At 38.4% G+C, this 27543-nt stretch overlaps 4 protein-coding genes across 4 annotated transcripts in view; 1 reads left to right on the top strand and 3 right to left on the bottom strand.

Annotated features, from left to right (window-relative positions):
- The window catches only part of LOC133529126 (leucine-zipper-like transcriptional regulator 1), a 51381-nt gene extending 47757 nt beyond the window's left edge, over window positions 1-3624 (bottom strand). Inside the window, exon 1 of the mRNA XM_061866762.1 lies at window positions 3201-3624. Within this exon, the coding sequence (XP_061722746.1) occupies window positions 3201-3343 (143 nt within the window). The 5' untranslated portion in view covers window positions 3344-3624. The remainder of the gene's footprint in view (window positions 1-3200) is intronic.
- A 376-nt stretch (window positions 3625-4000) lies between these two features.
- LOC133529117 (ran-specific GTPase-activating protein-like) lies at window positions 4001-10350 on the top strand. Its single transcript, XM_061866752.1, has 4 exons — window positions 4001-4201; window positions 4343-4534; window positions 6588-6822; window positions 7912-10350. Exons 1-4 carry the CDS (start codon window positions 4190-4192, stop codon window positions 8157-8159), a joined length of 687 nt encoding a protein of 228 aa, XP_061722736.1. The 5' UTR covers window positions 4001-4189; the 3' UTR covers window positions 8160-10350.
- Window positions 10351-10717: 367 nt separating this feature from the next.
- Window positions 10718-13324, bottom strand: LOC133529116 (endoplasmic reticulum resident protein 29). The gene is made up of 2 exons (XM_061866751.1): window positions 12591-13324; window positions 10718-12267 (listed from the first exon to the last, which is right to left on the bottom strand). The coding sequence occupies exons 1-2, from the start codon at window positions 13137-13139 to the stop codon at window positions 12061-12063; spliced, it is 756 nt and encodes a 251-aa protein (XP_061722735.1). The 5' UTR covers window positions 13140-13324; the 3' UTR covers window positions 10718-12060.
- A 1863-nt stretch (window positions 13325-15187) lies between these two features.
- On the bottom strand, window positions 15188-27226 carry LOC133529107 (uncharacterized). Its single transcript, XM_061866730.1, has 12 exons — window positions 27080-27226; window positions 24265-24506; window positions 23708-23876; window positions 23312-23508; window positions 21618-21756; window positions 20650-20780; window positions 19895-20144; window positions 19121-19570; window positions 17554-17684; window positions 16388-16529; window positions 15885-16018; window positions 15188-15361 (listed from the first exon to the last, which is right to left on the bottom strand). The coding sequence occupies exons 1-12, from the start codon at window positions 27168-27170 to the stop codon at window positions 15227-15229; spliced, it is 2211 nt and encodes a 736-aa protein (XP_061722714.1). The 5' UTR covers window positions 27171-27226; the 3' UTR covers window positions 15188-15226.
- Window positions 27227-27543: the final 317 nt, after the last annotated feature.

Raw genomic sequence — 27543 nt, 5'->3', positions numbered from 1 at the left:
GATTTGTCAAAAGCCTTCGACCTTGTTGCCTACGACGTACTATGGAGGAAATTAATGACGGAAACTAGTGTACCTGGAGAAATAACATCCTTGTTTATGCATTGGTATTATAATCAGAGCAACTGTGTAAGATGGGCACGCTCTTTCTCCGATGAGTACAGGTTGGAGTGCGGGGTGAGGCAGGGGGGGCTAACCTCTCCCACGCTCTTCAACCTTTACGTCAACGCGCTGATCGAGGAGCTCAGCAGTACCGGTATCGGCTGTCATATAAATGGAGTCTGTGTAAATAATATTAGTTATGCGGACGACATGGTGCTGCTGAGCCCCTCGAGTGGCGCACTGAAGAAACTGCTCAATATTTGTGAGTCCTATGCGGTGGCCAACGGACTCAGATACAATGCTCAGAAGAGTGAGTTTATGATGTTCAAACCAGATAAAATTCGTTATACTGATGCTCCTGAGTTTGTACTTACTGGTGTAAAACTACATAGGGTAGACAAGTTCAAGTATCTGGGTCATTGGGTCACCGCGGACCAAAAAGACAATGCTGATATAGAGCGGGAGCGCAGGGCGCTGTCTGTCCGATGCAACATGCTGGCCCGTAGGTTTGCAAAATGTACTGAGCAAGTAAAAATGACACTATTTAAAGCTTACTGCCAGTCATTCTATACATGCAGCCTATGGGTTAACTATACGCAGAAGGCATACAGCGACCTGCGAGTACAATACAACAACGCGTACAGAGCGTTGTTGCGGCTGCCGCGCTACTGCAGTGCTTCTGCGATGTTCGCGGAGTCGCGCACGGCGGGTTTCGCCGCCATTATGCGCGCGCGCTGCGCCTCCATGATGCGGCGCACACGCGACAGCCGCAACACGCTCCTGTGCGCTGTTATTGATCGCTGGGACTCGCCAGTGTTGAAGAGGTGGATTGGGCTCCATGCCCTTACATAACATTATTTTTATTTTTATTTCTATGTTATACACTAACACTAGTTTCTATGTTTTTTTTTTTTTTATGTTTTTATGTACATTACTAACAAAATATGGATCCTTGGTCTGAATTAAAGATTATAATAATAATAATAATAAACCCCCAGGGCAGCTTGTGGCGAGCTGAATGGGAAGTGACGTCCCTTGGGTCCCATGCCCCCGAGAGTCGGACAGGCCCCTCTCTCCGGCTTGCCTTGATTGGCCGGCTGGAGTGAACACTGAGCAGGGGCCGCAGGACTCTCACCTCTGGCTTGCCTTTACCGGCCGTCCAGAGTGGGGTGTCAGAGCTATATGCTCGCAGGGTGGAAGTGAAATATGCATAAGACGCGAGTTGGCACAGTGGCTGCTGACAGCCACTGGGTAGAAAGCGGCGCACACCTCTCCACACCCTGAGCCGCTCACGCAATGTTGTCCCCTTGTCGCTCTGTGCGAGCGGCCGTTTTCGGGGACCCATATTGTGAGTTGGCGAGTCACCACCTGTCCATTTTTTCGTGTTTTTTTAACATATGATCAGGGCAGGTGCCATAGTCACCTCCATAGCCTCGGTTACCAGTCCACTAGCAACTCAACCCAATAGCCCGGTTTCTTTTTGTACCTTTTTCTTACAATAGTCCTACACTAACCGGGGGTTGTCCTTGGGTGCACTGCTATAGTGTGAACAGGGATAATCGTCGGTTGGTGTCACATTACTTTTAGAGTAAATTGTCTTATTACAAGGGGTCTCTACGTGTTGGCTTCGGCCCCACGCACGCCTTCAAAATGCCCGGGACCCCATGGTCCCGAGAATTTGTAAGAGACATACAAATAATAATAATAATTATGCTAGTTTCCGTCCAGGCTCTAGTTTTCGTTTACACAATGGAAATAGGGCTGCCATATACCAGACATCTCACAACTGGTATTGTGAGATGTCTGGTATTAATACCGAAACTGGCTTCATCAATAGCGCGCTCCCGGTATTGAATGCAAATTGCTTAAAAAAATACAGTTTTATTAAAAAGGGGAAATAAGGCTCACTGTAAAACCAGATTTATCCTAAGTAAAAGCTAAAAAAGATAAAGGCCCATCCAGACAAGAACAATTTTTCGCCAATCTAATTATATCAAAAATGTTTATTTAGGCAACAATCAAATTTCAAATACAATATATGGCTGGAATTTCCTAGTAGATGAATAGCGTACATCTGTCATCATTACAATTGGCTCCCCGATTCCACTTTATTCGATTGTATGATTATGATCGATCAAATGGAGGCGCGAACGCAAGAATACCAATTTCCGACGTTAGTATGCGCATTTAGGGACTTTTTTTTAACTATGAGCCCTCGAATTAACCATAAATCTAAAATTGGTGATTAAATTGTGTATGTGTGTATGCTGGCTGAGATTGACGCTAATTTCTTTTCTGATCAATTTGGTCAAATTCATCATCCTGTCTGGACTGCCCTTAAACAATAAATGTTGCCATCTGCAATTATTTTATTTCACACAGAAGGTTGGCAATAATTTTAATTTAACTTGTTCACTTCACCAGTCACATCTTTAGTTCAACTTGACCAAGCAGCCAAATTTTCTTCAAATTTCCACCAAAATTAGTTTGTCATACTACAGTTCCTTGCCATTTTCATTTCAATGTTAATTATATTAATGTCACTATCATCAAATCATCAAATTCATTACTCACATAACATCAGCATTCATCCACCACCAGCCACCAGATATTTATCTGATGCATAGGCAACGATTTTGGTTCAATAATAAAATGAGGGCTAGATGTGTGTGACGTGTAGTATCTAAGCTTCTTGATACAGCCGAATGTGACCATTCTAATGGATATAAAGGGTTAATACTGCACATTTCCCCTGTTTTCGAAAATACTGGGATCCCGGTATTGGAAGCCCTAGTAGCAAATAATATATTTTAAATTTGTGTGGTAAGGTGGTAGGTTTATGTCCAAATTTTGTCAAGTGGACAAAAACTAGCACAATGACTCTATGTGTAGGTCTTTAAGCATTTACTTTAGGGAAAGGATCTTTATATAATGATTTTTTTAAATCCTTTTAAATAGGTGAGTGCAGAAGGAGCACCCACTTCCAACCATATGGTATATATTTTATCATTGAATAAAATATTTCTAAAAATGTATTAATTGAACATATTTGTAGTTTATTGTAGCTTTACTATAAAATGTAACTTTTGATATAATCTTACTTGGCTCCAACAAATTCATAGCACTCGGACAACTTCTTCCATTTGTGCACAGTTTCAAATGGACCAAACTCCATCCGAAGGCTGATGTCCAGCTCATTCGGATTCCGCAGCTGCTCTGTGATCATCTTCTCCCTGCTCTGCATTCAGGCGGCCTTTCCTTCAACAAACACAATTTTTATTTCACTTCACTCTCTAATTAAATGATGTACCACTTATTATAGAGGGGCCGCGGTGTCCACACTAGACGGCGAAGCTAGAAACCCACTTTCTTAAATATCTATTCCGGTAAAACAGGAACAACTCCTAAAATAAACGGGACGCGGAAATAGGTCGCTAAATACATGCATCCGCAATTTACTAATTGTTTCACATATCTTAACCAAACCACATAATAAATGCCTGTTCAGGTTTTTAGTAAACGGAGTTCAACTAGACTTACTTTTAAAACCGTATTCAAGGAAAACTATCACTAAACAATAACCGTGATAACAAACAAACAAAATTTATCAATGAAATCCTTGTGTAGTATGCAGAGGGATTGATAAAAAACGTCAAACAATTTACATGAATTTAGTTTACAGCATTTTTAACGGTAACGTAGGCCAACAAGGTTCATTTTAGTCCGTATTTTACAAATCCTTTTCAGTTGTTTTTTTACAGTGCATTAACACGAATGCAAGGTATTTCGCCTTTACAGACATTGTCCGCATTGGTCCGAAAGTGTGAAACTGCTTATTTCGTTCATTAATTGATACTGATTATTGTTGCCAACCGACAAAAGTATTCTTTTGTTTACACGGATTTTCTGAACGATCTCTAAAGTGACTTACCGTAGAACTCACGCAACGCAATTTGCGAATTTTTTGTTATATTTTCATTGTATTACATCCAGTTTCTCTCAAAACTCGTAAAACAGTGTTTACATTGGATATCCGTAAACTTTATACTATACGACATTACTGTCTCTCGGTTTAAATTTCTGGTTAAAAATGTCTTCACCGGTAAGTTTATCAGTATCATTCAAATTTGTAAACGGAAAAATTAAACGGATGAGTTTTCTTTTTCAATAATTCCTAGCTTTAGTTTGGTTTTAGCCTTTTATTATTTAATTTTGTTACATATATGTGTTTGTTTTATTTTAGACTGAAGAAAGCGTTAGACGTAACAGTGAGAGCGAGGGAGGCGAAGTGGAAACCCCAGAACACGACCCCCATTACGACCCCATAGTTTCTCTGCCGCTGGTGGACGTGCAGACGAACGAGGAGGAGGAGGAGGAGCTGGTCAAGATCCGCGCGCGGCTCTACAGATATGACACGGCTGATCATGAGTGGAAGGTCAGTTCCTTTGTCTCCACAGCTGTGACACAAAGTGGTCATTGTATTATCCGTTCTTTAAGAACAATTTTATTATTGTTTTATATTTTATAGATACTTACGTTGTATTACAGCTGCTATTCAGGCGGCTTGAGGTCCATATTTTTTTATTGGGTGCCTAGATTTTTAACACCACTTTTTCATTTAATATTTTTCTTGTTGAAAGGGAGCTACTATCTTACAATATTGTTTGAATAATTGCTTGTTAAATCGCATTTTTGTCAAATCTTTAATTACTAGACTCTGTCTGGATTAATAAGTCTGGATTAATATATATCAGCAAGCATGATTTTTTAAGGTTATCTCATATAAGAACATGTTTTTCAATGTCAAGTTTATACTATGTAACATTAAAAAATCTTGGGTCATTATTATTTCTAATGTATTATTTTTTCTCAATTTAGGGGATGTATTAATGTTGTGCAATCTATCGTACCTCCCCCCTATGTAGCACCTTAACCCCCCACCCCCTAAAAATCAATATTATCTCTACTAGTCTATATCTGTGTACCTGGCATCTAGAGATTATGTACTTTTGATTTATACCATGTTTTTAAAACAATTATTTATGAAGATATTGTAAAGGATATTTTCTTTAAGTTTCAAATTATAGCTAACATTATTACCTATTGCTTGATAAGAGTTTCCTATCATTCTCATTTCACTCATGATCACATCATACATTGCTTCTTAAAAGCGATCCAAAAACCCATAGCATTAATCATGCTTTTTTAAACTTTTTAATTTAAAGGGTGCATTCCTGAGCTTAAGTTAATTTCTCAAAGACTCCTATTAACTCCATTTCGGAGATAATAAAAAAATATATATTTAGATGACCGGTCTGGCCTTGTTGGTAGTGACCCTGCCTATGAAGCCGATGGTCCCGGGTTCAAATCCTGGTAAGGGCATTTATTCGTGTGATGAGCATGGTTATTTGTTCCTGAGTCATTGGTGTTGTCTATGTATTTAAGTATTTATAAATATTTATATATTATATATATCATTGTCTAAGTACCCTCAACACAAGCCTTATTGAGCTTACTGTGGGACTTAGTCAATTTGTGTAATAATGTCCTATAATATTTATTTATTTATTATATGAATGTGTACACTTGCCTTAGGGCTTGTTCACATATTGATCAGCAGAGCCCGTAAATTTCATGCTGTTGACAGAAAAATGACGTCACGCTACATACGAGTATGATTCCAATTAGTATTTTCGTAATAAATTATCATTTGTCAACCTCTTTAGGTAACTAAACATACGAGTATGATTCCAATTAGTATTTTCGTAATAAATTATCATTTGTCAACCACTTTAGGTAACTAATACATATACTTGACAATCAGTATAGAAACGTCTAACTGACTTTCATTTTATTGTCACACAAATAAATAGTAGATTATTAATTTATGAAATAACACATATTTTTGGTTTTTAACAGCGTAACAAGCTTTTATTCACGAACCAAGTATTTATTATGATACCCATCAATAAGTTATCTAAATTTGTAGTAACTCCCTGTTAAATTACGTCATTTTTGCGTCAACGGCATGAAAAGTACGGGCTCTGTTGATCAGTGTTTAGTATGAGTTTATGCATTTGCTAATGATTTGCTACTAAGTTGCAAGTACTATATTGGACGATCAATGTCCGAAATGGTATTGATATGTCAAAGTTTTCAATTGTTTGGTAAAATTAAATAGCATGCCCATGCTACAACAACGCTATTTGCAGCATTTTAAGAAAAAAATTATGAAAGTAAATAAAAAAAAAATTGAAAAGATTCAGTTTCCTTAAATGTACTTAGCCATACCCGGTGTTTAAAAACTCTAAAACTAAAACAGAGTTTTTAAACACCTAAGAAAAACACAGTGTATTGAACACAGAAATGACTAACTGGAAATATTTCTAATTGTTAGTAGTCGTGCATTAGAAGAGACCAGGAAATTACTAAAGTATTTGAAGAGATACTATGTACTATCAACTTGAGTATTTATCTCTCATCTCCAGGAGCGTGGCACAGGTGACATCAAGCTTCTTCGGCATAAGGCCAACAACACGGTGCGTGTGGTGATGCGTCGCGACAAGACGCACAAAGTGTGCGCTAACCACTTCATCACTCCCGACATCCGTATGAATGTGCACTGTGGCTCTGATAAGGCCTTCAACTGGTCCGTGTTTGCTGACTTTGCCGATGAGACCATGAAACAGGAGCTGCTGGCTATCAAGTTTGGAAATCCTCAAAGTAAGTATTTTGTTAAACCACAACACGGAAGACACTCAAAGTGTATGCTAACCACTTCATCACCCGACATTTGCATGAATGTGCGCTTCGGAAAGCCGCAAGCACCAACAGCAAATATGAGCCTTTCAACTGGTTGGTGCTTGCTGACTTTGCCGATAACACCATGAAATGACTTCCGGTTCGAACGCCATTTTGATAGTCACACCTCATGATTAACGCATTCACTGCCAACGTTTTCGTAGCGCTACACGCGTAGCCGATTCTAGCGTTTTCCCGCTTTGTAGAGGAAACCTACTACGAACCGAGCGCCCACCGAGCGGGTTCCCGGCACGCGTTTAACCACCATTTTGGAGTCAACGGCCGGTAGTCTATGTGCTACTTAGTCCAGCTATCGCTTTACAAGAGATGATAAAATCACCGTACACTGTCTTGTACTAACTGTACAATTTTTTTTTTATCATGTCTAAAACCTTGATACTGGCGAAATAGGCCCACAGGACTGATGCCATAATTTTAACAACTGGTGAGATGCAACAAGACTCAAGTAGTCTTGACATTGGATATGGATCCGGATGCTGTTTCGGTTTGCGAGCGCGACATTGTTATACACACACATACAGTGTTCGTAAAGATCAAGATAAGAATTTAAAATTTAAAAAATGGAGAATTATGTTAAGGTGCAACCTTTATGGTGATTGCGTAGCAAAATACCTAGCCTATAATATTCAAATTTAGAACTGGTGTCAGTTGTCAAAATAAAAGACGTGTTTACAAACATAAAATATAATTTAATAATTATATAATAAAATCGACAAAAGTTATTTCGAGTTGTGTGTTATCAATCCACCGTGCAATTCCTCTACTTTAAAAAATTAAGTTTAGACTAATACACTCTTTAGATTTATTAAACAGTTATTAAATAATCAATAATAATAGTAGAAGTCATTTCATGTATTTATTCTGGTATCTCATTAGAACATACGAAAAACCAATAATCACAACACGTAATGGTTCCATAATCATAGCTTCATAAATACTCGACTACCAACGCGCACGAATCTTATCTAATCAAATACTTTCTAATTACAGATGCTGAACTGTGGAAGGCGAAATTTGCCGAAGCGCAAGAAATAGTCCGGACCAAATGCAGCCTTTACACCCAGGATCCATCGTCTGATGATGAAAGCAGTATCACTCGGAGTGAGGATACTGACACTCCAGAGCCAAAAAGTTCCGACAAGGCAGATGAGAAAACCACGGACAAATTTGATAAGGATTCAGAGGGTGTTGTACTTAAGCTCAAAGAGCTTACAGTGGAAAGTGAAAAATCTGAATAACTTAGTTTAGTTTTTAATTTGTTAGTGTACTGTAACATGTAATGGTTTTATAATTAATAACGTCAAAACTGCCCCAGTTTGTAAAATATCGAATGATAAGTTTCTTCCTCTTTTATTGATGGGTCAGAAGAAAGACAATTTTTGTCTTGCTCTTTATTTTTTATTTTTTTTTGTATGGCCTTCGTTCTATTTAGAGCTAGGTCAAGATGAGATGCAAGATTATGAAACAAATCAATTGATATATGAGTTAATGTGTGATTTCGGGATAACATGTGAAACCGAAGAAAGCCGTTAGTCTTATTTCATTTCAACTAAAAAAAATACAATTAATTATAGGTCCAAGAATTACAAGACTCAATAAAGTGTTCCTATGGTCATGCCTCGAAATCACACAAATAACTGATAAATAATATGAAATTGGTTAATGTGCAGAAAACCCTTTGGGCGCCACAATTGTATAAAATAGCGAATTTAAACTTGTCAATGCATTTAGGTGTATTTTATACTGTGATGTCACTTGTTTAAGACAGTGGCGGTCAAAAGGTATCCAGTAGGGCTAAGATAGTCGGCTGTTTATCATTCATTTGTATGCCTGTCACAGTCTAACAAGTATGTAAGCGCGACAGTGACAGGTGATAAAAAAGGAACCCTGCTGCCACCGCTGATGTAGTTTGTGCTTGCTAGTATGCGTTCATTAATCTAAGTTATTAGTTCTATTTTAATCCAAATGGAATCTATACCAGCCAAATACTGTTTAGTTAGGTACACATTTCTCGGTGGCTTCAATGTCATGCTCTAAGTAATGGAGGTGTAGAAATTTAGATTTGGCTCCAAAGCTATTCTTGTTTGGTGGGTTAGACACCAAGCAAATTTGTGCCATTACTTTATCGAAATATTAAAAGGCAACACCACACAAGGTGCACTGAAGGTATTAAATATCGACTCGAACAAAGTGCCAAAAATATGTACACACTACTTTAATGTATGGGCAATAAGGCCGTGTATACATATGTCCGTGTCGATATATAATACCTTGACTGTACATGGCAGCTCCAAATGCAAAGTGCAACCCTTTTCAAGCGTCCACAACCGAAACATAACAGAACTAATAATAACTGTTTGGAATTGGTTTCTAGGGCAACATTGATATGAATTATAATTGCCCTATGTCATTAGGCGTCATCTCCTGTAATAGAATTCACAACTGATAATTTAGTTGAATTATTCTCCTTAATGCTTAGCTTATTATCATAGTTTATTGCATGTTACAGTATCTAATCATTGTTTTAAGTTGTTAAAATAAAACTTTTACTTGTAGGCATGAATGTCGTGATATTTGGATTTGAATTTCAGATTGAATTCGAGATAGAATAAGCAATGTGTAGGCCCCGTTACCATGGAGAATAAATCAAAAACTTCTGAGTTAGGAAAGATTTTTTTTCTTATTAGATTGCTTATGTTAAGTCTATGGATGAATGAGGTCCAAAATAAATTGATTATTATAATATTATTCAACCACGGTAATGGGGTCTATTAATATACGTTTAGTGTTAACCATGCATTTCCAGTTTTTTTTAAACCGAAATTTTAGTTAGTATCCTCGCTAAATGAATTTTGTAGTTTCATACGATTTGGAATACAAATTTAAAATTATGAAGTACGTGAATTGTATCGTATTTTACCGTACACGGTATATTCAAGTTGTTGTAATGAATTGCATTTTTAACCTAACCTAACATAGATGGATATGTTGACGTGATATATTGCAACAGATTCATTTATGCATAATTGGATTTGAATGTTTGAACTCTTTTAATGTCTCGTGCCGAAGCTAACTCGAATAATTTAAAATTATTTTAATTGCTGTTGGAGTTTGTACAGTAGTCGGCATCAGATATATTGGGGCGTCCAAGGTGCTTAAGGTGGTCAAGGAGGTAAAGTGCGTGTTCAGATATTTTTAGCACTTCGGCCGCTCCGATATATCTGATGGCGACCGTGCCTCGTACGATCCATCACATGTGGCAGTGACAATCAAAGGGTTAAAACATAGGAGTTATAGTAATCCAAAATGTTTGCTTTTACATTCCGTTGGTTTCTTTTTCTCGTGGTCGATTTAATTTTGTGACGGAATTTCTAAAGCTGTTTTTACGTCTTATTCAATATCGTAAAAATAAATGTAATTCGTGAAAAACTGTTTTTAATTTAATCACTATTTCAATTGCTTGTCACAGCAGTGCAAACTTAGCGTGGTTGGGGGGCTAAAAATTACCAATTTGCGAGGGAGAAGTGAATTAGTTTACTTTCCTTCTATATCCAATATGGAATATCTTGATAAGGTAACATGCACAAAAAAAAGCGCCGTTAGCCTTAGCGTCTGGCGTGACTTTAAAACCGAAATTCGTAGCTGTGAACCCCAAATTGTTCCAGTCTTAGAACTTTGTATGAAACATCATCTTATATTTACCGTCTTAAACCGATATGCCTAGTTTCCCCGTATGAGTTGGCATTACAGTCGCTTTTTCTATAATTACATGGGATGGGAGACTTAAAAACAGATAAAATATTACACACTAATGTATTTCATACATTCATCACACATGGTGCAAATTCAAAATGATGCATAAGCAAGTACACAAACAAGTACAATGCTGAGCAATAACAGTTCAATTCGGCCTAGTATTGCGAAACTCGACTGACTGGATACTAAACAATGGCCAGGTTTTATGAGCGGCGAACCGTAAAAACGAGGCAATAATTTCCACGTTACAAAATAATGCTCATAGGTAGTCACACATGTGATACATGAATTCAAACGTGATGTTTCACGAGTAAAGGTACCTTATGGCGGTCAGCGCTTAAGTCGCGCTGCATTGCATTCACCATCAACCGTGAAGTGACACGTCACAAACGAAGCTGAATATTTAGCTCTAATGATGAGTCATAAATATAACTAACCATATATGGATCAACTTGGTCTGAAATAAATGATTTTATTTATTATTATTATAAAGGAGTCACGCTGTTTTAGCCCTTTTGTAAGAAAACAATAACATAAATATACTTGAATACAGTAGCCGCTCGGTATTTCGGAAATTAGCGGTGACAAGCTCTATAATCCGGCAGTTTACGAATGCGATTTGATATGTTTAATTTATTTTCTATATATACCATACAAAACCATTCCAGTAGTACCTATTGATACAACAAGAGTTATAAATAAATATTTAAGACATCAAATTCCGGAAGTTGATTAAATCTGACACACAATGGTGTGATTATTGTATAAACATAAGAGAGACCCAGCCCCAAAATAATGAATTAGACTAATTAGATGGGTTTAAGATAGGGCCCAATCAGTCAAAATGTAAATAAAATAATTGCAAGTTTGTTGCTATCTTACCTTATTCCTATCATGCTAGTTGCCATTGCCACTGGCCCATTTTAAAAAGTTTACCCATAATAGCACAAGAGAGGTCCATTTCTCGAACAGTATTAGACTAATAGTCCACGAACTAAGAACTGTCAAGTCATATGAGTTACCATGGCAACACACTAATAATATTAGACTACTACTGTTCGAGAAATGGGCCCCAGGCATATCAGAAGTCTTGTGACACTGCATGTCTTACTTTAGAAGATGAGGGTAGTTTTAAACTGATACTAGCTTGTAAGATCAGCTGTGTTACCTATTTATGGCTTTCAAGTTGCCTAGTTGATAGAGCAAATTATATAAATATTGTGCAATATATCTATTACTCATAATTTGGAATGTCTCAGTAGTGCAAAAGACACACAAAAAATAATTTAAAATGACACCCTGTATAAATACTAGATTGTTCTCTTTAGGGAGGGAATAATTTATAATAGTAGTAATTTAAGTGTAAGTTAAGAACTATTAAAATCACAGCTCTTCTTTATCTGCTTTGGTCTCATGCAACTGGAAAGTCTGAAGAATGTTAATTCTCTGTCCCATCTCCTTCTTTTTCTCTTCCGAGAGTTTGCCATTGAGCAGCTTGGTGATTCTTTCGTGTTCAGTCTTGACAAACCCGTCACCTTTCTCAATGACCTTCTCCATGATTGTCTTGTAGATTTTTCCAGAGTTAGCTTGCTGAAAATTATAGAAAATATTTTGATTTATTTTAAGTTGCTAAATAATAAGATAATGCATTTTAGTTGATAGTATAAAATATGCATAAAACATCCAGAACATTTACTAATTAATTATCCCTTCTTGTGGCAGACATTACTTGAAACTTATTTGAATTGAAGTTTTTGTTCAAAAAGACATTCCCACTGTAGGAGTTAACCAAACAAAGGGTTATCCAAAGGTATTTTTAACAATTGTATAACAACATATCACACTGATAACAAAAATATGCATAGTTGAAAAGTTACATTGTTAGAAGTGTTTTGAAAATTACAGTAACATACCTTGCTAGGCAATTTTTTGAAGGTATCTTCCCCATCTTTGAGAATTTTCTTCTTGTCTTCCTTGTCAGCCTTCATGAACTTGACGGCCAGCTTATCAAGGCTCCGCACGCAGCCTGGCAGACTCAGGTGCACCCCGGTGTGTTCCCGCACGAAACGACGAAGCTCATCGCTCGTAAACTCTTTCTCCGGGTTGAAAGTGATTGGCTCTTTCTTTCCCTTTGAAAACAGCTTCACTACTGGGAAATTGTCCTTCGTAGCACCGTACTTCTTCGCCAACGCTTCGTTATCCTTGTCTCCGTAATCCTTAACTCCCACTTCGGCAATCAGCAAATCGTCTTCTTCCTTCGCGTCCTTTGCCAGTGCGATATAAGCATCGTGTTTGTCGCCATAGGGGAACGCCACATCAAACTTCACTAGAGTAGCATCAAACTTTTTGAGGATCTTATCAAATGTATAATCGTTTAATTCCACTGTACCGCTGAGAGAAGTAGAGTACGCTGGTGGCAGGACAAATACGAGGCAAAAGGAAAGCAGGTACCACTGCATCATCAATGTCGATTAAGGAATAGGCTGCAGTTGAAAAAATAATAGTTTGCGACGTGGACAGATGAATACTGTTTGAAGTTGAATCTTTAAATACAAAGAATTGAAAGAATAGTATCGGTCAGTCAACTTATTAGCATGTTTTTTTTTTAAAGCAGTTTGTTATATTTGCTCGCATTCGAAAAAAATAACAACCAATTACAACTGCTGAGCCATTTGTTATACTTAATTGCTATTGGTCGAATTGTTTGACCAAAAAGCGTAAATTTTATTTCGTTACACGCTAACTTTACTTTTATTTTACTCAGGTGTTTATAGTACTATTTTTCTAAAAATGTTTTGATTTGTTTTAAACAATTTATCTAAACACAATGACCCTTTACGTATCATTTCATAAAACTTTATATTTAAAGTATTTCAGATGAAATTTTTGTATTATTTCGATAATAACTATGCGTGGAACGGACTATTTACTTGAAAGTTCTTTTGACACATGGCCGTGTTTTTTTGGGATTGGTCAACATGAGTGCCGGCCGGTAGTTATTGTTTGTGACAGTTCTCATTTACAAAAAAAGTTCAATATTGTTATTATGGTTTTAATTTGACAAGCTAATCAAGCTATTGTATTAATGTCTGACTCAAATTTTTAAAATATTGTTATTTTTGAATTTTCTACAACCAATCAAAACATGCAGCCTTACTTATGTACGAAATATCATTTCATATTTACCAGTCGCTTTTCGGTGAAGGAAAACACCGTGAGGAGCCTAGGTTACCCTCTGGGTTGGAAGGGTCAGATGGCAGTCGCTTTCGTAAAAACTAGTGCCTACGCCAAATCTTGGGATTCGTTGTCAAGCGGACCCCAGGCTCCTATGAGCCGTGGGAAAATGCCAGGAAAACGCGAGGAAGAAGGAGAATCAAAGCATGCAGCCTCCAAGGATTTGTGAAAAAGAAGTAAGTAGCTGTTTGCATTATCTAGCTGGTGTTTGGCGATCAGGTGCAACGCAAGCGCAACAGTCGCGAGTATAGGAATCCAGCTATTATAGATAATTTTTGAAAGGTGGCAAACACCCACTCTGCTCGCTTAATGGTAATCTTAATATCCTAAAAGCGGAAGTAACTGTCCTAGTCAAATTAGTGAACCGATTTAGATTAAATCATTGACTTATATCTTACTTCGTAAAGACGGGCCTTAAGAACACTACGAAGTGGGCCAGTTCGTTGGTGCGCAAATGGCGTTAGTGCACATTTTCGTAGGTGCGCATGTTCGCTCGGCATTATATCCATACTTTTAAAATATTTGGATGAAATCTGGCACGTAGAGTACGTACGTATCAGATTGATTGCCAGAGTGCCACGTAGTGTACGTGACGTACACATGAATGCTTTTTTAAGGACAGACACCGGTGTATACCGAGGGGAGGGGAAAGAGAAGACAGCCACAAGCCACAAAGGCCGAATCCCACACAAAAGGAGCCACGGGTACATGTATAGAGCTCTATGTAATGTCGAATATGCAAAACCACATTTAATCTTATAGGTGGATGTGTCGTAGACCCCACTATGTGGAGTTACAGCAGCTGAAAAATATACGCTAACGTTTAACACTCCCGAGGGCCTAACGCGAACCACGTTAGGCCCTCTGTTCCCACTAATCGTTTGGCGCCGTGAATCCGCCATCTAAGTACCTGCTTACACCGTACTTCAACAGTCAAGTTTGTATTCACAATATGTTTACAACATTACAATAATACTTTACGACCTCGTTCCGCCATAATTTTTGCTATTAGGTAGGCAAGGAAGGTACAGTACAGACTGACTACAGTCAACAAGTCAGCTATAAAATCCTGCATAGAAACTTATGCAGGGGTGCAATACTGTACACCCATAACTCGGGCAAGCATCAGTATTAGGCCTTACAATTCATTAAATCGTCAAAAAGGCCTCTAAGAATTGAGCTCTACCCATGACTCCTAGATGTGCAGAACACCGGGAACACCAATTTTCCTTATACAGGAAAGACTTAAGATAAATAAATAAATAAATTAAACAAGTTTATTTATTCAACATTCACTATATTCTCTTGAACTTTATCAAAGTTTATTTTTATTTAGTAAACCAGCCATGGCTTTCTTCCTCGCTTGGCACTGCCCGAAATACAGCAGGTTCAGTTTCTGTACGTCGATTGAGCTCAGGCCTTGCCAATGACCCATAGCCCAGCCGTCGTTCTGAAGAATATTAAAAAAATTGGGGTTCATCGGTAGACTACATTTTGAACAAAATGAGAAGCTCAAGTTAGCGTTACATATATTGGGTCTGTTGATTCATTTATTGGTTTTGGTGTTATGCACCAGACCGACTAGCATGAGTTGTGTTTCCGCGAGTCCATACTTGATGTCGCGCTAGATGTATGGAGTCGCGCGGGAGAACGCAACTCAAGCTAGCAGGTCAGGATCGCGGTGACGGTGCAAAACATGTAAGTGTAAGTAAATACGAGTATGTTAGTTTATTCAAAATATACGAATTGCGGTCAGTTTGCTCGCAGACAATTACATGGTCTACGGTACGATATACAGACAGACACACGTCTAAAATACTGCGTAAGTACTCATTGAAAACGTTATTAAACCCCGCTTTATCTGTCTAAAGCAACAAGTCAATTTTCCAAGGCAATACCGTCGCCAATGGTCAATGAGTCTGTTTAGTGTAAAGAGAAAGAAAAAAAAAAGAATGCGAAGAAAGCATTCTCACCCATATAGGATACATGATGCTGGTGACCCCATGATTGATGTCGAGCCAGGGATAATGCATCACGCTCTGATAGTCGTAGGCGAAGCCAACGGATGCTGCTGGCGGTAGCTTGGTCTCCAAATCCTTTTCTAAAGCTGCGGAGTGTAAGTTGTGTTAATATCTCAACTGGCAGTTGCCCCAACTATAAGATCAACACACAAGACACTCATCATCACCTTCTAGCCGTTTTCTGCCACAGCTACTGCATCCTATGACTGAAAGCGTCGCTGGTGCGCTTTCAAGTGACTGACATATGTAATTATAAATGATGGTCACTGGTGGTCGTGAGGCCAGACTACACAGACACCGCATTATTAAATAATATATACATAATTAACACAGTTATTAATTACATACACACCAAATAGGATGCCACTCACGATATGTCGTGGCATAGGTCGATATCGCACTAATTTTTAGTTTATTTATATTTAACGTATTTGTAAATATACCAAGAAACTCACTCCTGGTCACGTTAGCCCAATTGATAGCGAGGAAATCGTCTCGGTCGTGCGAGTTGTGCTGATGGTCCAGACCGAGAACGTGCACGAATACGTGCAGCAGGTCGTTGACGGAGTTGAAGCAGTCCGCCGTGATCACCAGCTCCTACGGAAGGTAGTAGCAGCAGTTGTAGTAATAGTTGTAATTGTAATACGGACTACCTTTTTATGTATACAATACGAGTACCTTCAGGCTACATTTATCTATTCAGCTCGTATGCACCCACTGCTGATAGGCCTCTTTATTACGCGCCCCTCCGCGGTACTGTGTATCTGTGTATCACTCCATCTAGTTGATGATATCCAGACTGCTATTTTCTTTTGCTTTCAGGTCAGTTGACAAAAGTTACCGTTCGGTTATTGTTATTATCTTTACACCTAGGGCCTGTTTCACCTCAATACTGTCCAAGCTAATTAACAAATAAATTCACGGCCAGATAAAACTACCTTAAATTTATAGGTTTTTATCTACCCAGTTAAGCTTATTTGAAGATTGTGAAACACCAATGATGACTTTATTCGTCAGATAAGTGGCAAGTATTGACAAGCTTATTCAGGACTTAAGTTTGGAAATTGTGAAACAGGCCCTTATACTTCCAGACATCCCATCTCATCCACCATCTCTTTTAATACGCATATTAGATGATGTTTGTTTGGACTGGCGCAGCTTGCATAAAAATGGTTAAGTTTCCGCGATCACCCCTTACGCATTTATCTCACTGATACCGGATCACCGTGGCATATTTTAAGATTTGACGTCTGGCTAGGTCCTAACCTGAAAAGCTGACAATTGCGAATAACTGACAGGCCGATATCGTCCGGCGAACTGGTAATCAGTGGGCCCCTTTAATGTTGGCCGCACCATAGTCGCACACAAGATTTCTCTATGCATAAGCAACTGAAGGCAGAGTTGGGTAAGACAGAGATATGCTTATATACAGCGATGTTCCTCGCACATCAAAGGGGATTGTTTTTTATGATACAGGAGGCAAACGAGCAGACGGATCACCTGATGGTAAGCGATTACCGCCGCCCATGGACACCAGAGGGGTTGTAAGTGCGTTGCCGGCCTTTAAGATTGCGTTGCGGCTTTTTTCTTGAATCCGCATCTAATGTGAAGATTGCCTTACCTTTTGTGCGCTGGCGCGACCAGGTTCTGGACACCGACAGCCTGGCTCCGGTGAACGGGTCAGTACCAACAAATCGTCGGCGTGCCGTCGCGCTGGCGATGGAGGCACGGCTCTGCGGAAACGTCTGCCTTCTGAAATATATACGCCATTTAGTTAACTAGTGGGATGTAGATTTCGCGAACCCCGATTGTAGCGCCATATTTTAAAATTTCCAAAAACTGATTCGACAAAAACATCCAGGTAATTTCCGAACCTGCTCACAAAATTACTCGGGAAGCGGTTAAGAAAAGCGACCTGTAGAGGGAAATAGTCAGAAATACGTAAGCATTTTATATCAAGATGAAATGGAGATGCTTCGCTGGTATTTCGCGCTTGCTTAGTTTTAATTTGCTTGTCCTTTTCTTACATATATCTGACAAACAGACAAAATACCTACAATAAGTACATTTATCCTTTTTGAGGACACTTTCTGCTAAGACAGAGAGAGAATATATAAGTTCATTCCTTCTATTTTATATAGCAGCAAGATAACTGATAGTGCCCGACGATAAAGTGGATATTAGTTATTTGTACAACAAGAGAGCAAAGTTTGATATTTCTTCGAGTGCTTGTTTTGAGTCCCGTGCAAGCGAAAGATTCTATAATACTCGCTACGCTCGTGAATCTAATTTAGAATCTTGAGCGTAGTAAGGGACTCAAAAGCGCACGAGATGTAAATAACTTTGATCTCGTGTAGTACACAAAAAAATTCACGTCAGTCAGCCATCAAAAAATACAACCTGAAAAAATGTAATCCGTCTTCATCACTATTTCACTCATGTTTTCTGAAGGTATTCTAACAATTAACTTTAATTACCGCAATAAAACAAAACGAAAGAAATTTCAATAAAATGATACGAAAATAATGAATTAACGAACATCAATTATTAACACTTCAATCGTCAACTTTTTTTGTTAAAAAAAACTTTGTAAGATACGGTCCGAATTGCGATACTACTATTTGTCAACTATAGTAGAGATCGTTAAAAGTCGTTAAGTAGAATTATTTACTGCGTAACAATTGCGTAAATTTGTATAAGTATATTGTTTTGATTGTATAATAAAATACGTAAAATATGGTATTTTTATTAAATTTTAAACTTTTATTTCATTAATTAATTATTACGAATGGAGACTCGTAGGGTGTTTTGGACTGATGCGGCCTGACTTATTTCGGGGGTCTATTATAAACCGTCAATATATCGTTGAATTACGTATGCACTTTTTTGTCTCTTTCTTTTTGAAATGACGTGAAAGGGACAAAGACAATAGAATCCAAATACTTCGAACTTGTATTAGGCCCCGCACGTTGAAATGACATTCGAATATGAAGGTCACTTGAATGTTATTTTGTCTCACTCAGTGAGCAAAATGCGATTTTGCTCACTGTTTTTAAGCAGCAAATTACCCTTGTTCCAGCTGCTGACGTGAAAAATATATTAATTAACCCATTTTGGTGGGAGAAAGTTTCTTTGCATCTCACTTGTAATTTTCTTATAAATAACTTTGTTTTTCCTTTGTTTCTTACCTGACTCAATGTTTTGTTTAGAATTGTCCTTTCTAGATGTCTTATTAACTGGCTCTACATTATTGTTGATAGCATTTTTTCTTGTCATATTATCCCATAAACCAACATCATTATTCTGTGAGAGTGTATTATAGTGAGGTTGTTTTTGTGAGAGTTTATTGAATTCTACTGAGATAGATGACTCTGATGAACCTGATGAATCTGATGAATCTGATGCCTTTGATTCCGATGACGCTGAGCTCTGATAAAATTTGTTTGATTGTTGATACAGTACTTTAAGAGCCTTTTCGTCCTTCATTGGTATTTGGTTGCCGTCATCGGCCTCGATCACATCATTATTTGCTGTGGTGGTATCGGCATCGTCGTCTTTTGAAAAATCTCTGAATTCAATACAAGTTTCCTTTTCGATATGTTTTATGACCTCTTCTATGTTTTGCCTTTCTTCTATTGCTGCAATTTAACAAACATGTTCTGGTTTTTTAAAAGTTTTTTTTACTCATGGTGTTTTTACTCTAGTAGTTAAGGTTTTGACCTATGCAAAGTTTCGAACCGGTTACTGATATTATCCGATTTAGCTGAAAACTGGCTCTGTGAGTTGTAAACCTCGCAAACTCATAGGACCTCCAAAAAAACCGAATGAAATGGAGAACTTCGCTTCGTACGACTAAACGACGAACAGTAAGTCGATAACTGGCTTCTAGTTAAAGTTTTGACAGCAAGTATTTTCTATGTAAGGTACTTATTAAGATTTTCCACCCAGAGAAGCAAACTTACAGAACTCAATCCGGTCTTTCAGTTTATAGTTAACTATTCCATACGGCCATAATCTGTCACGGAAATAATCATCGATTTCTGCCTGTGTTGCTTTCTTTGTGTCCTTCTGTTGTCTCGAAGCGATGACTGTAGGGCAGGTGGTTTCCAAGTAATGCTTGTTTCTGTCTATACACTCGCCGCCAAAGATCATTGATACCTTTTCTATGTCTATCTCACTTAGTCCCACGCGTTGACCAAAGTCGATTCCAGACTAAAATATTTAAAGCAGAGTTAAAATAACTAAACAAATTTTACGGAATGTTAACCCATATTAAGAAAACAGTAATGTAAAATATGTATACATATTAATGAATTAAAATAATCCATTTAAAATTTTCCCATTTCGGTATGGTCCCATAAATGCTGATATTATTACCCCTTAGTAGTGCCAGACTCCTGCAAAGATGCCAGACTTGTAGTAGCTAGTATCTAACTTATTAGTCCCAAAACTCAGCTACCTTCTACTAGAAAATCACCGCACAAGTTTTTTACCAACCGACTGAGATGTGATGAATTTTCTTGTTCCTAACTTCCAAGGGACTTTGAATTCTAGTTGCGTTAGATTGCACGACTGGCTCGCATTGGTTGCGCACAACGCGATTTGACACCAATTTACTGGTCCAATTCGTTTCGCCCGTAGGGCTCGTTTTTTGAATTATATTACATTACATAAGTAAATGGGATCCAAAGTTTCCTTCGCAAGTTTAAGTACATACCTCCGCAACAAGAGTGTACTTCCCATTTTTGGAAAATGCTCTTGGAGGGTAATGGAGAACACTAGCGTAGTCGTAGGGAAGAGAAGATAGTATCGCGGGACGACGCTTGATCTCGAAGAATTTCTTGTAGCCTGGAAATTAAATTGGTCAGACATCTACTCTTAGTGTATTGGTTTAAATATAACATTAAGTAGCCTATGCCTTTGCAATGTGAAGCTTATGCCGGTTAATTGATGTAAGTGTATATAATGGTGAGTCTTTGATACCATTGATACTCGTACATTCATCCAGAGTGGTCAGCAATATATTTCTCATTTCTCATGCTATGAAAGTGGGTCGTCGTTGTTCTAAAAAATGATGCGTTTCTGCTCTAGAGCGCTGTACTTTCTAAGTACGTTTTTTTATTTTTTTCTACGATAAGAAATTAAAACTTTGGTTTTAAATAGATTTGTTGTACGATTTCCATTCTGATAATTAATTCCCTATTTCATAAATAATGATATTTTTACCTAAATTTGTACTTAATTGAAATACTACGAAGTTTATACTTAGTCATATTTTTTTGCTGCACATGTAGGTATTTTATTTTAATCGTATTCAAAATGAAAAGTAGAGTGTTTAGCTCGGGTGAAAGGCATTATTTCAGTCTCGGACTATTGGAGAAACTACCTAGACAGAAATAGATGCCTTTCATCCCTTGGTTAACAATCTACTAAACAGACTAAAGGCCGGGTGCACCAACCACAACTAATTAGCGGACTGATCAACGTCACTCAGCAGAGAACTATGAAACTTCAAATACTTGCGAACGCTTTAACGACGATAGACGATTTGGTGTAACCTGACCGGCCCTAACACTGTCTGCCCTAACAGTGGAAAATGAAACAATAATATTATAGGCACTCGGGATGCTGAGCCTATATGACCTAATACAAACTTAAATTGTCAGGAAACTCGTGCAAACTTACCTGGTTTAATGTTGTCCCACATGACGCTGATATATTGATCACGGTCCTCGCGCACGTGTTCGTGCGAGAAGCCCAGGATGTGCATGACTTCGTGCATGATCTGACCTTCGGACATACAGTCATAGCCGAATACTACCCACTACAACATAATAATCAGTTAAATCCAAAAACTGTTTTTGTATGAGATCAATTGCTAAGAGAATGAAGAGCATAAATCCTTATCAGATCACAAATCAAGTCATGAATCAATCAATAATGAACGCATGCCATTATTGGGTCAGTCACCCGTGATATCGATGGTTTCAAGAGATAAACATACATCTGTGCAAAATCCAAGCAAGCGACTGGCGAAAACTCAAACAAAATCACGATATGAAAATGAATGGGGAATATTAACATGACCTAAGCACATAGATTTTATATAAGATTTACCCTCTACGCTAGAAAACAGAAATACGTAATGCGTGTGCAGTGATCGATACATTTTTTTTTCATGATAGCCAGCAAACGAACAGACGAGCTGCCTGACGAGAAGCGGTCACCGTCGCCCATGGACTTGAGCATCATCGGAGGACACATTTATGCGTTACCAACCCTTGAAAACCCCGAATACCCGCTCATGGCCCAGGCCCATGTGGTTGCCCAAAGGAAATATGTCAGGAATGTGTTACACATTCCAAATTCTGTACGTTCTGGGATGAAACGAGCGAGATGCATGCTTATTGTGGGACTACTTGTGGGACTCTCCAGCGGTGTCATAGGTCAGGTCAATAGCACCTCCTTCTTAGGTTTTCATATTGACCAAAGCCTAACGTGGGAGAACCACATCGAATCCCTGTGCGAAAAACTAGGAAGAGCATGTTTCGCCTTAGGCAGCCTGACAACTGTTCTACCACGTCAGGCAGTCCGCAGCTGCTATTATGCCAGCATACAGTCCATTATACAATATGGACTTGAGCTATCGGGACGCGCGGCCGATTGGCAACGTGTTTTTTCGGCTCCAAAAACGAGCCGTAAGATCCATGGCTCGAGTACCATGGCATGAGTCGGCCAAGCCACATTTCATTGCCTTAGGTATTGTCACATTGCCGGGTCTCTTAATACTGCAGACAGCCGTGTACACACGAGAGAACCTGGATAAATATTTCAAACGGGGTGAAAAAAGCGACCGTTTGACTTGCTTTGGACACAAATTAGCGGCAGTGCCACGCAGTCTAGCCAAAACGGCTAAATCTATACACGTCATGGGCCCCGCTGTGTACAATAACTTACCAGCGTCCATAACTGATGCGCCTAGCCTGGTGAGTTTCAAGGCTAAACTCAAAAATTGGCTTATTGAGCGGCCGTTTTATAGTGTCGAGGAATACTTGACCTCAAAATATGTGTAATTAAATAAATAATAATAATAGTAATAATGTCGTAATAATCGACTTGTTAATTGAATTTATTTCTGAAATTTATGAATCTTGTATATTTAGCTACCTGTAATTTATACTAGTCATGTAAGCCTGACCTGTAATTTACATTATCAATAAACTATGAGTATGAGTATGAGTATTCTTGGTGTACCATGTATCTAAGAAGAGGAAATACCTAAGCTTTGCTCATTTGGCGGGAGATGCGGTAATAAAAGCGAGACGATGGCATTGGTTCAAAAAGTTTCATAGGTACACGCCTTGAAAATGCCAGCGTACCTGAACTCCTGAGATCGTTTTCATCTCGTTGCTATGCACACATTGTCGAGTGCCGGAAGGGTTGGTGATGTACAGCCATTGGACATTTTGTAAAGATTCTTTGTCCGTGGGCCTCTCTCTCAGTCGTTGTAAACGTATGCAGGTACTTTGCTCGAAGTTGTCGAAAGCTTTCGTTATTTTTTCGGCTAGGAACGTATCTGCAGAACAATATTTTAGTAATATCGCTGTGAATCAACAGGAATTAGTAGACCTTAATGTTATTGCAATAAGTGTTATGAATGATTGTTAACTGTATTGATGATGGAACATTATTAGTTGGACGTTGAAGAATTGAATTACCGTAGCGTAGATGGTAAGTTTACTTTATGTAATGCGAATTTAGTCTGCGTCGATTACCGTATGTGTTTGAATCGATGAAGTACGGGATGATGCCGTGTTTCCAATACTTGTGCCATGGTACCGGAACGGTTTTTCCGTCTAGCGTCAGTTGGCTATCTTTTTCCTCCATGATATTGACATCCAAAGCGGCTGGAGCGAAATCGAACCTTCTTCCGGATTTTTCTGCCTAAAAAAAATTAAGTTTTTTTTTATACTTAGATGGTGGCGAATAGGCGTGCGGCCCGCCTGATATTAAGCAGGCAGCAGGCACCACAGTTTATGGGCCAGACACACGCGTGTTTCCGACCCTACAAGCTTACCAGTATTTATCATTGGAAGTACTTACCTAATAAAATAAGCTTTGGAGTGACAGATTGCTTTGATGACGTCTGTCTAACATTATCAAATCAACATGGAATTGGAGAAGAGAAAAACAATGGAAAGAGGTCACAGGGTACCTCGTGTGGATTTTCTTTATACTTTGTTCTTGAGTTTAAATTTCCTAGCCATTAATGTGTCAGAAAATGTAAGTCTACTTGTACTGATAACTATCTCATATTTGTAATTTACTGTACCTCGGGTTTAGCTGTAGTAGTTAGATTTTTCTTTCTGTACTCGACCTTTTCCCCATTCTCTGGTTCATCATAGAGTTTGTCGACGATGTTCTCTACTCTGTCTGCAGGATTCACCGCAGGAGCTGCTCTTTTAACTCGATTGTGACTCAGAAGTTCACTTTGCACCTTTTCGTTTTCAACGTTGAACATTTGACATAGGTCCAGAGTGTTTTGTCGTTTTCTTGCAATTAGTTGTCGGTTAACTGTAAAAAAATCTTTTTTGTGTTATTGAAAAAAGATTCACAAGCGAAAAAGTCTATTTCGATTGTTACTGTAAAGTATCAGCTTAAAATCTTAAATTCGGCTGCCGAGGACTTTCTCATCCCGCTAAGTGTGAGACCTTAGTGGACGCTCGAGTTGAGCGTGTAGCGGGGCGGGGCAGCGGCGTGCATGCTAAAAAATGCCAACGAATAGGAGCGGCCTTAGTGCACGCTGCTCAAATCACTTGAGAGCGCGACGCCACGCTGCACGCCCCGCCGAACGCTCCGCTTGGAGCGTCCATTCAGACCTTACACTAAGTGAGGCGAATCATATTAGAAATTGGGAAGAGGGAGCAAAATGATGTCACCAACGCAGCGTCTTACGTAAGTGAACAACACACGAATGCGAAACGAAGCGGCGCAGCGCGGCGGCCTACGGCATTCGCGTTCGCAACGAGATCGTCCACGTAGGACACTTCTATAAGTATCAAAGGATTAATTCACCCGCGTAACCGTTCACCCCTTACGTAAGCCGCTGCGTAAGACCAAATGAGTAAGAGAGTGCCAAATGGGTTTCTGCCTTTCGCGCCTGCACCTCAAAGTTATGCTGGCACTTCACATGGCGTTACGTATTTGTCTTATTCGGCCAAAAAAACATGCGAGGAGGATTTAATCGTCTGTACCTATTTGCCATTTACAAGCTAAACACGCAAATAGCCAATAATGCTTACCCGCTTGACGGTTTTTGGTCACACAAAACAAAGCGCGCAAATAAGGCAAATATTTGCGTTCACCGTCTACATGGCTCGCTCAGAGTAAGTTCAAACATATTCTTGTTTTTCTGATAACACCCCATGTGTGGATGTCGTATATTTCATGTTCGGATTTCATACGAATATTTAGACACACACGGCGAATACGCTACGCGAACACGCAACGCCATGTGAAGTGCCACCATAAAATCAGGTGTGTGTAATGTTTTTTTTCGCAATATTAATAAAACCGCTGTAAGTAACAGGGGCAATATTAAAATTGTAAACTCGGGTCATAAAAATCATGTGGTTTCATCCGGTTATTGTTAACATTACGCCATTTTCCCATTTTGCCTATATGTATCATCATCATCACTGCTGAGTATATGCCTCCTTTCTCCATTCAGAAGTGACCCCCGATCTTTTCGAATGTCGTCCACCCAATATCTATATTAGTAGAAAAGCTCCATTAAAGTAGCTCTTACCGTTGTTAACGTTAGGTACCTACAGTGAGCTACGAAATTGCATGTAAAAATTATAAATGAATTCATTGATAAAGTCGCCATGCATTTTTACGGCTGATGGTACGTCAATTTGTTAAGCTAAACTTAGGTAATTACCAAGTATATGGTGGAGCTCATTGTCGACGTAACCTATTATTAATTCATTAAAGCATATTGTTGAAAGGTCCGAAGTGTAAAGTGTAATGAAACTAATGAAGTGTGTTATCGAGCGAGCCGTGAAGCCCCTTTTACGTGCTCACTATAGTCACCTTACTGTAAGCATGTGGTTATATCTTAATCAAGTTTTAAACGGAGTTTCTGAAACTATGGTACGTGAACATCCAGGGGTTCGCTGGTGATTTTTAAGGGTGTCCCAAAAAGACAGCATCGTACGACATACCAATGAAATACGAGTTACATTGACATCGGGTACTTTTCGTGTAGTGTATAATTTCTATGGAAAATGTATTTAACATTAAGTCAGGGGTTGTTAAACTGTGGTTCTATCTTTTGCAATAGCAGTACCTTTTTTTTTTATACTACGTCGGTGGCAAACAAGCATACGGCCCGCCTGATAGTAAGCAGTCTCCTTAGCCTATGTACGCCTGTGGCTGTAGCACGGTCGCATTTTTATCGCCTGTCACCATGCCTGTCATATTCTAACAAGTATGTAAGTGCGAAAGTGACCGGCATAGTGACAAGCGATAAAAATGCCACCATGCTGCCCCCGCTGCAACTCCAGACGAGTAAAATGCGCGTTGCCGACCCTAACACTCCGCACCCTCGTTGAGCTCTGCCAACCTTACTCATCGGCAGGAACACAACACTAAGAGTATGAGTAGGGTCTAGTGTTATTTGGCTGCGGTTTTCTGTAAGGTCCTTCCCCAGTTGGGCTCTACTGTAGATCTGGAATGACATCTGCTGTGCCCTATTACACTAAGCAAGATGACATTCACAATGCCCATACCTCTTAATTTAGGACGTACCCGGGTCCAAAAACATCTAATTTTACCAAAAGATATTATCAGGAAAGACCAAAGCAACATTCTTGTTAAGTATATAGCTCTTTATTGTTTTACTGGAGCTACCTCTTTTAATAAACGTGTGCTAACTTCTGCTCTAAGAGCATTTAAGCTTACCATTAATTGTTTGTGATATAATTATACTCATGGACAAATTTAGAGGAACGCAAAAAAAGTTTAATTACTGGCCAGCACCTAAAGTAAATTCAAAATTAGTAATTTAACCTTTTTTTACGTTCCTAAAAATTTGTCCATGAGTGTAGTACGTATTTTGTAAAAATGTGCAAAAAGTTACGTACGTTTACGGACTGATAGACTTCCTGGGTGTGAACATTCTACTAATATATTTGAAAAATATAATAAAAATACTGTTTTGAAAAGATTTAACATTATGAAAAAGTAACTATAATACTAACATTTTATGCTGTGTCAAGATAAAAATTGTTGTGAAATTTCTCGTCTCAAAATGTGTTATTGCATATTTTATAGTTTTCGATTAAGTATGATCGAGTAAAATATAATTTGTTTTAAGTAAAATAATACAGATTATGCACATTTCTGTGTTTTACATCGCGCGGTACGGAGGTACCTACACATTAGTTGGCTGCTTCCTAGATAGAGGCAATTTGGTCGTATTTTGCACATATATAATTATATAATTATCTTTTATTTAATTTTTTATATCATTTGTTAAACCTAATAACTAGGTAAAATAATGGTTCATACAATTATATAAAATAGCTAACTATATTAAAATTAAAAA

This window comes from Cydia pomonella, chromosome 20 (genome assembly GCF_033807575.1).
Source record: "Cydia pomonella isolate Wapato2018A chromosome 20, ilCydPomo1, whole genome shotgun sequence".
Lineage (NCBI taxonomy): Eukaryota > Metazoa > Arthropoda > Insecta > Lepidoptera > Tortricidae > Cydia > Cydia pomonella.
This window is presented reverse-complemented; position numbering and strand designations above follow the sequence as displayed.